Source organism: Pagrus pagrus, assembly GCF_965226575.1.
Source record: "Pagrus pagrus genome assembly, chromosome: 6".
NCBI classification, from domain to species: domain Eukaryota; kingdom Metazoa; phylum Chordata; class Actinopteri; order Spariformes; family Sparidae; genus Pagrus; species Pagrus pagrus.
In genome coordinates this window covers 6000669-6010101 of record NC_140190.1, presented here as the reverse complement: position 1 = coordinate 6010101, position 9433 = coordinate 6000669, and the positions used below count along the sequence as shown (strand labels likewise).

At 45.4% G+C, this 9433-nt stretch overlaps 1 protein-coding gene across 1 annotated transcript; it reads right to left on the bottom strand.

The window, feature by feature from the left end:
- Positions 1-357: 357 nt before the first annotated feature.
- amotl2a (angiomotin like 2a) lies at positions 358-8451 on the bottom strand. Its single transcript, XM_084355051.1, has 11 exons — positions 8237-8451; positions 6428-7218; positions 6131-6281; positions 5445-5589; positions 5262-5345; positions 3676-3971; positions 3371-3561; positions 3166-3267; positions 2917-3077; positions 2425-2601; positions 358-2199 (listed from the first exon to the last, which is right to left on the bottom strand). The coding sequence occupies exons 2-11, from the start codon at positions 7153-7155 to the stop codon at positions 2114-2116; spliced, it is 2121 nt and encodes a 706-aa protein (XP_084211177.1). The 5' UTR covers positions 7156-7218; positions 8237-8451; the 3' UTR covers positions 358-2113.
- Between the last annotated feature and the right edge of the window lie 982 nt (positions 8452-9433).

Sequence of the window (9433 nt, the reverse complement as noted above, 5' to 3'; positions counted from 1 at the left end):
CCTACGATACAGCACTTAGACTTACCATGACCCGGATGACTGACACTTTCATCAAAACATTGAAATAGTTTTATGATATTAACTATTTCATCATAAAATAACGGCTTCAAATTAATTTTAACATTACTTACAGCTGTTTTGTAGTAGGGCCCTCTATCGCTTATTTCTGCATCATCCAACTTTGGTGATTGAGCATCACAGTGCGTAATGCTTTACGGCAGTACATCACATACAGCAACAACTATGAGTGATTTTGATCAAACTGGATCATATTTTATGGACCACTGGGTTTTTGTAATCAAACTGGTGCATACACTGTTATAAACCAGTGTGTCAAATCAAAACAGAAACTTTTTTATCACATATATTAAGAATTTTATTCTATTGTAGTGAAATGTTAAGGCGTACATACAAATGTTTCCTTTACAAAAGTTCACAGCAACATGAAAATGGGTCAACCAGCTGAAGCAAGGCACCTTAACAGAACCTTTTGTATTCATCCTCGGTTATAACTTAAAAATAGAGTACATCTTTGGCACCAGGAAACAAAAACAAAGTATATAAATGAAAAAAACAAAACAAGAACAAAATATATTAACTTCTCTCACTTCAAATAGCCATTCATGTAAACACAGTCCAAACAAAGTGAAGGGCACCGACTCAAACTGACACACTGCATTGACCAGCAAATGCATTGTGACCGGACATATGATGAAAAAGCCTGACATGCTAATTGTGGGACTTCAAACAATACTCCTGTTGATAACGGTGTCGAGATGTCACACATGAAGAGTTTGAGGCACCCGGCAACTTAACATTTGTTCAACAACACAGAACTGGAGGGTAATATATTAGCTTCTTCACAGATCCACTGATGTTGAATTTTAGCAGTATTTCCCCTCTAAAGAGTAGAGCAAATCTGAACTGTGGCACATTCCAGTTAAATATAAAACACAGTCCTGGGAAACAGGAGTCTACATTCAGCAGTGTTCAGTGATCCTACACACACACAGAGGGGGAAATAAATAGAAGAGTCCATATTAAGGATAACTCAGAAATGTGAGATACTTGAGCAACGGAGAAAACACAGCTGAATATAACACATTGATGGGGGACAACAAATAGAGTAGCAAATGCAGGCCAATAATAGTTGACCATTTCTGTGCCTGCAAGTAGGACGAGCTACCGCAGCTCGGAAGAAATGAACGGCCCCAGAAAAGGAATCATGTGGAGAATGCGTGCCATTTTAACAAGGGCTAGGGGTCAGACTTTAGATAGCCTTTTTTCTTTAACGGGAGCATTCCCTCAGCGAGGGGAATGTGAGAAGATTAGCTCCAGCATGTCAGCGGAGGGAAGCGAAATGCTGGGCAGTCGCCCGTCTGAGGCCCCGAACATTAACCTGGGATCTGGAAAATTAGACCCCCGTGAAACGCTGTCAATCCTCGCAGGCTTTTTTAAGAGAGAAATGAGAAGGCTTCGCATTCAAAGGAAGTTTCCAAATCCTCCGCTGAGCTGTGAGCACGACCCGAGTGTATTTTAAAGAGGGGAGCAACTGTTAAATCAGGCTTGAGTGGCTCTGTTAGACAGATTTATCCTCATACTGAGTCATTTCATAAATATTCCCATTATTTTCAGAGGATTGTAATAGGATCGCTACTGGAAAGTCAAAATAAACCAAACATAACATAGATGTGTTGAGCTCTTACTTCAGACGAGTATATACGTGTATAATTTAAGTGGATCAGAGCGAGACGAGTGATCCTTGTTCTCCTCATCTCACAATATGAGCAGCATTTACAAATATAAATACAAAACATAACTAAAAAACACAACATGCACAACATATGCACAATCAGCAGCCCAGTTCCTTTCTTGACGCACAATACAGTCCAGGTACCTTGAACAATTCTGACTCGTGAGGCGACTCGTGCAGTCGAAGGAAAGCTCAGCTCTCCTCTCCAGACTGTGCCACGTTCTGGACTGTTTATTTATATTTACGACAGCCTTTCTTCACTTGTGGTCAGACGTCGAGGAAGGCCTTTAACACCTTCGGCCAAAAGTCTCTGTCATCGTTGGCTGTCAGTGTTCAGTCATATGCAGCTGGAGCGAGCTCTCAAATGAGGATTTCAACCACCTCTGCGTCCGAGCTGTTGATGCTCTTGAATGTCTTGAGTGGTGCCTTTGGCTCCTCCGAGGTGTCTACAGCGAAGATAAAATTAGCAGATTAGAAAAGCGGCATTGGTATGCTAAAGCTGCACACAAGCTTGTTTCATTTTACCAGCAAAGTTTTAACTTATTCGTAACAACAGTAAGTCTTGATCCAGGGGCTGGTTACACTTTGAATAGAGGTCAAATAGATGATCAGAGGAATAGTTTGTGTGGTGGTGATTGGGTGTCAAAGGCTTAACAAAACAATAAACCCACCGGTTGTAGCTGCTGACAGCGCCTCAGACATCTTCAGCTCTGCCATGACCGCAGGCTCCGGCGGGACTTCGTCACTCTGGGTGCTGCAGTCTCGGCTGGGGCGCTTGGGCACCACGCGGGGTCGGGGTTGCAGCGCGGCAGCAGCAGCACCTGTCTGGTCATCTGAGAGGCTCTTTGCTACAAACGCAGACAAAGAGAGGAGGCTGCTTAATTACCCGCTTACATCCACATTTACACGCTGCCGAACATCTGCCCCGCTGAGTTTGTTCCCATGACTATTCTGGATCGGGCTATTCTGGAGTGAGAGACGATATGCATTCCAGTTTAAAAACACGTTGTCTATTTGAGGGAGGCGAAAGGGTTGTCTCCTACTGCCGAGATTTTTTTTTAGGAAGTGTACATTCTGTCTGGCGACGCTGAACAGTCTGCCAGTTGTCGCTTGATAGCACGTGTCATTAAAGATTCAAAACTCCCTCGGTGTCTGATGCTCACCTTTGCTCTCTGTGCTGCTGGTCACGGTGTTGATAGAGGGGACGGACCTGGCGAGGCGAAGCCCCTGTTTCTCCAGCTTGCCCTGCTCCAATCTGGAGCGCTGGTGGAGGACTTTGATCACAGCATCCTTCTCCAGGAGCTGAGCATGAAGTGCGCGGATCCTAAACACATAGAATACACAGTTAGACCAAAAACCTCCCAAGGAGCAGCCATAAATAGTATCTCACAAATACGTGGAAGGATGCGTACCTGTTCTCCATCTCCTGATGTCTGTGACTCGACAAAGGCAGGTCTTCATTGAAACTGTTGTTTGGCGAATGTCGAGGTGAGTGATTGATGATGGTTGTATCTCTGCAAAACAAATAAAAGTCTGTCAAAAGACGTCCACTTCAATACATTTGTCATAATTAGATGTTTTTTAATCTTTGCTATGACTCTCCATGTTTAAACTTACCTCTGCGCTGCAGCAGTGGCAGCTGCATCCATTGCAAACTGCCTCATGGTGCTCTCCTCCAGGTACTTCTGCTCCCACTTGGTGATGTCTGCCTCCAGGGCCAGAATACGCTCCTCTCGCTCCCTCAACTGCTGCTGCAACGTGGAGGAGCTCAGCTCTGAAGCCGTGGGGTCAGCGGCCTGGTTCTGAGACTGAGATAATAGGCAATCATTAACATTTGGCTTCCAGGGAAACAAGCAACCATGATTTAAAGGTGCAGTATGTAAGAATTGACACAAGTCTACGTAATATCTTCTTCTCCTCACCTGTTGTGCCCTCAGGCTTTTCAGCTCCTGCTCCAGCCGAGTGCGCAGCCGCAGCTCCAGCGTCTCCCTCTTCTCGCACGCCGCTTGCAGCTGACCCAGCGCGCTCTGCAGTCGCTCCACTTTCTCCACGTAGGCCCTCTTCCTCTGCAGCTCTTCCTCCAGCTGCCGGTTGCGGGCCTGCGTCGAAGTCAGAGCCTGCTCGAGCATCTCCCGTCTCCGCTGGCAGTCCTCTCCGGAGACACGCAGGTGCTGTATCTGCCTCTCCAGCTGTTCGCGCTCCCGCTGCTGCTCCTCATCTAAGATACAGGAAATGGGGGGAAAAGAGGTGAGTGTTGGTTCAAGTCACTGATATTCTCCTGGAAGATACAAAGGATATCATTGCTTAAGAAGGGTGAACTGTGTCAAGGCTATTCAGTGGCCCTTGATGGGGTCAGTCAAGTGGCTGTTTTCAATGGAATGTGACCCAACGAACTGCCGTCAAAGGCATGTGTTTCAACCTCAGACAGCATGTCTTCTAACATGAATCAGAGTTACAACCTTAACATTGCAATCAACATTAAAATAAACCATTTTTCATTCACTTATCAAAAGTTAGTCCATGTTTCAATGGAAACTTTTTCAAAAAGGAAGCCAGTTTATCTGTTGTGCCACTTTAAAAAGGAGGTTGATTACACAACGCGAGTGCATGCCTGTGGAGGGAATGCAGACTTCCTCTTATCCACTTACGCACACAGGCATAGCTTTGTACTTGGGAAAAGCTCTGGAATGCTTCTAAGGACGTGAAGTAAACAAGCAGCTCAAAATATAATTCAAGTGGTCCTTGTAACAGAAAAAAAAACAAAAACTACACATCCCTCTATTGTAATTCAAATGTGGTTTTGCTCCTGTTGCTCAAAGATAACTGTTTTCAGGGAAAACGGACATTATTTCAATCACAGTTTACAACATGGCTGATTATGTAACTGATTCATAAGATTTTTTTGCAAAACAAATCTAATCTTTATTGTCAGATATGTCCGTGTAGATAAAGCAAAAACAAAACATTAGTTGGGTTTACTTTCTGTCCCTGCACAGAACAGAAACAGAGGAAAGAAATATGCACAACTGGCCCGTCGTGATTAAACCACGAGGTAAAGAAATGCCCAAACAAGGAGAGTGAGCAAGCCAGGGGTCATGTTGAGTTGGGCCTGGACGCCCTGGAGTCCCAGACTTATTAGTTCCCCTCAAGGAGGGAAGTCAGCAGTGATGCAAAACTGAATGGGGAGGGGGGCATTCCTAATGCTGGAACAGCCTGAAATACCTTTAAAAAATCCTGGAATCCTGCAGGCCACATTTACTACAGCTATGAAAAATGGCTGGCGTCTGAGTGCCAAGGGTGACTCTTAACATTCGAGATAGAGCCATTTGTGTCCTGACATGCGGGGCTTTTAAAACATACCAGGAAACCAATCCCTGCTAAACTATGTTCCTGCCATTGTTTAGTGCTTCACAGGGCTGTGTGATTTGTCGAATCAGATAAAAACCCTCATGTCTCGCCCCTCTTGAAGCATGCTACGAGAGGACAGTTTCTCTAATGAAACACTCACTTTGCTCCAGCAGCTTAACGAAGACATGCTGCCTCTGGTCTGAACACTCGGCCGCTCGCTGTTTGGTGGCCGTGTCGAGTTGCTCTGCAGAGAAGATAACAAACAAAACATGGCTGTTACGCGCACTGGGTCACATTCAAAAGCAAGCGGTGCATTACCAGGGCACTTTAATTGGCCACATACCTCTCAGGTCTCTGTTAAAGTCGTGCAACCTCTTAATCTCGGCCTCTAGTTTATTCCTCATTGTTTTCTCCAGAGTCTCCCGCTTGGCAGAGCCTTTCATCAGGGTCTCATACGCTTCAGATATCCTCTGGATCTCCAACTCCAACTGGGAAGAGAATGTGAGATGGTGATCAGTCTCTGGGAGAAGCATCCTCATTCACAGTCTGGACTGTGGTTTGTGTTTCAGTCATTGATATCAGTGAGGCTAATTAGTCGCTTCAACAAATACCAGCCTTTTTTCTTTTTTTACCGCCTGCAGGCAAATGGCTTTTTAACACTATGCGCAACTGAAAAGAGGGAATCAACATTCCAGAGTGAACACTTGTGGGTCCCAGGTGTCAAGGCATTTATCTCCTTTCATGGCAATACGCCAGCATGTTCGAAAGACAAAGGGTAGGATGTGTTGTGGGACATTCCAGTTGCTGGAATGAGGAGAAAACTCGCAACATACCATGAAAACCATAAAATAAACATGATACAGACTCCATGACGTGAACCAATAGCTTGGATCTCTCTCAAGTATTTATGCCTTAACTTCCCGACAGCTTATCACCCTGGCATGTAGCGGCAAGAAACTGTTGTTTTTATGATTTCCACACCCTCCGTGAGCCAACAGCTCCACTCATCGCACCACCTTCTTCTCTCACCTTCTGCAGCCTGGCGGCCTTCTCGGCGTAGACCTCCAGCTCCTTCCTGAGCCGCTCGTTCTCCCGCATCAACATGTCGGTCTGAGCAGAGTTATTGCTGGAGGCGGCGGTGATGCTGTTGTGAGCCACCTGGGACTGAGCAGACACATACCTGTGGAGGGGAGACATGAGTAATTCATTACTACAACGCTGAAAGCCACAAGGTCTGGAAACAGTGAATGCAAGCCTTGTCTGACGCTGTTAATCTGACCACATTTTAACTAAAGCATTATTCCACAGTGTCCTCCATCTGTTTACCTGTGATGCTGTGAGAAGAAGGGTGGAGGAGGGTCCCTGCAGTACTGTCCATGCTCCTGTGAGTGGCTGACCATATATCCAGGGACTCTGGCAAAGATAGGATAGTCCGGGGGTGGCCCACGCTGGTCCACATACTGTGGGACCCCTTGTCTGTCAGGGGCCGCAGTGTTAACATTATTATTATTGCACAGCTGTGGATAGCTGTGTGAAGAGCTCATAGCCAGACTGTGTCTCAGTCCGTTCCTCTCCAGAGAAAGCTGCAGAAGCCTCTCACTGAGGGAGCGAGCGTGCTCCCTCTTCATATCCCACTGTCCCTCACTGTGACTCCCCATTATGTCCATGCTGGGCCCTTCCTGCTCTGCCTGTCCCTGCTGAGAGATCAGGTACTGGGAGTGGGCTTTGGCTTCCTCATAGGTGGGCAGCTCCTCTCCATGGAGCTGGTACAGATGGCACACCTGGCTCTCGGAGTGCAGGCCGTCCCCCTGGTGCTCCTGGCCTTGAGGCTCCTGTCGTTTTGACATGTGGATGTACTGGGACTCCTCCTGAGTCAGGCTCTCCAGAGATGAGCGAGGACTGCCCGTGCCCCCGCCGCCGCTGTTGCTGCCTCCACGCAGGGCCTGCTGCTGGATGGCGAGAAGCGTGCGAGTGTCCGTCAGGTTCCCGTAGCGGAGCTGCTCTTGGATGAGACGGTGCAGGACCGTGCCAGATGAGTCTTCAGCGGTTCTCATTTCAGTCAGTGGGAAATGAGCAAAGAAACGGTGGCAGTTGGGTGCAGTTCACGGATCACAAATCTGGAGGAAAAATAATCTTGATTAGACTTACTGCACAACATCGTGTGTGTTACAGAGCGTTCTCAGGGTTCCTCAACCTGATTGTTATCACCCAGTTCATTCAATGATCAATGGCACTATTTCAGTTGTGAGCCAACAGTCAGAATTCCTCTCAATTACTTTACAAACGTCTATTGCACAATGACTTCTGCTGTCAGGGCATGAGCTGTTGCTGGAAATACCCCTGACAGTGATGTCAGTGCAGATCCAGTTTTATTGCCCACACACTCTGAAGCATAACTTTCCCCCGACAGACAGACAGACAGACAGACTGGAAGTGTAATAGTCACCAGTTGCTATAAACATCACAGACTTCCCACACACACAATAACAAATACAGTGACTTTCACATAATACGACATAAACTATGAGGATGTACAGGTCCGAAATATGATCACGGCATGAAAAATGCTTGATTTAAAGGGGCGCAGTGTAATTTTGAAAATAAAAATTTAAGTCAAAAATGTAATATAATATGGTAATATTACAAATTTAAGAATATCTATTTGATATATTTCCATATATATTTATATTCACTGTTTAAGCCTAACAATGAGGCTACTTAGCAGGGTCCTGCAAATATAAACACAGTCAAACAGTATGAAATCAATTAGGATTTTTCATCCTCCCCCAAAACTACATATTGCCCCTTTAAAAAACCATCTGCTCCCTCAGCTCCCACTGGGGATAAGAAAGAAAACATCCTGCTGAAAGGCTTTAAATCGACCAGAAACTCAATTTAATCAATTTAGATTTAATTAATGTAAAAAATTTTAAGATATGTGTGAAAATAAAAATCAAGTCCGATGGATAAAATGCGTAAACATAAATAACGCTGCTCTCTTAAACACATGTAAACTAACTGACTCGCATCATTAAACGCACATTAATACTGCGCCATGCGACAAAATCCGTGCCAAACGCAAATCCGACCCGAGCGACAAAAAACCCCCCCCAAAAAATATTAAAAGCAACTCACCAAATTAAAGTCTCATCCCACACCACAGCGTTCACGTTAATCTCAACAGTATCCTGCGCTCGATTCAACACAAGTTTCCCGAGTTTGTCTCCCTGTTTTCCTCCATGTAACGTCCCCCCGTGTGTGCGCGCGTCGACGGCCGGCTGCAGACTGAACTGAGCGGAGCTGCGCGCTGCACCAATAAATAACTGAGGGCCGATTGTTCGCTGCGGCTGGAATGACAGGAATGTAAAGGCTCCAAGTCCCTGTGGGATCAAAAGCACAGGGGAGGAGGAGGAGGAGGAGGGAGGAGGAGGAGCAGGAGGAGAGGGTGAGGGCGAGAGAGGGGGGGAGGGTGAGGGTGAGCAAAAAATTGGATTCAGAGCAGCAGCACTGTCTCAGCTGGCTGCTTGTGTCATGTAAAAGAGCCTCGTTGTAGTTTTTGTTGTGTTGCAGTTTGAGGAATTTTAAGTCCCCCTCCGCTCCAACAGTTGAAGCAGATTTGAGTCCTTGCAGTTGGAGGAGCGGAGGCAGGAATGTTGCTGAGAGGCTGCAGGAGATAAAAGATTACAACCTCACTGTCAGGAAGACTTTACTGAACGACTCTGGGAAGGTTACATCAAGAAATGTGACGATGTGCAAGGATTTCTGTGGGAAAAGGGGAAAGTTTTGCTAAAATCTCCCCCCCCAAAAAAAGATATTTGAGGAAAAAACACACTGTCTCAATCTCTCATAACAAAAAGTGAGGAAATTAATTCAGAAAATGAAATTAGGGCTGCAACTAGCTGCTTTCACTGATCTATTTATACGTCTTTTAGTATATAAAATGTCAGAAATCTGTGAGTAAACGTTTCCCAGAAGCCCCAGGTGATGTATTCAAACTCCCTGTTTGTCCTGCAAACAGTCCAAAACCAAGAGTAATTTGGTAAACGGAGAAAAACAGCAATCTCTCACATTTGAGAAGCTGAAAACAAAGAATGTTTAACATTTTTACCTGATTAATCCTTAAAGGTGCACTACGTAGTTTTGATAGACATTTTAATCAGAAGAGAAAGATCCTCACTGACTCATTTTTTATGCGTAAACGAACTAAATAAACAAACTCTCTTTGTTTTAATGACTGAGTAAACTGAATAAACAAACTGACCTTAAAGGACAACACGGTTTCATACTGTTTTACTTTGTTTATATTTGGCGGACCCTGCCACCTTCCTAGCT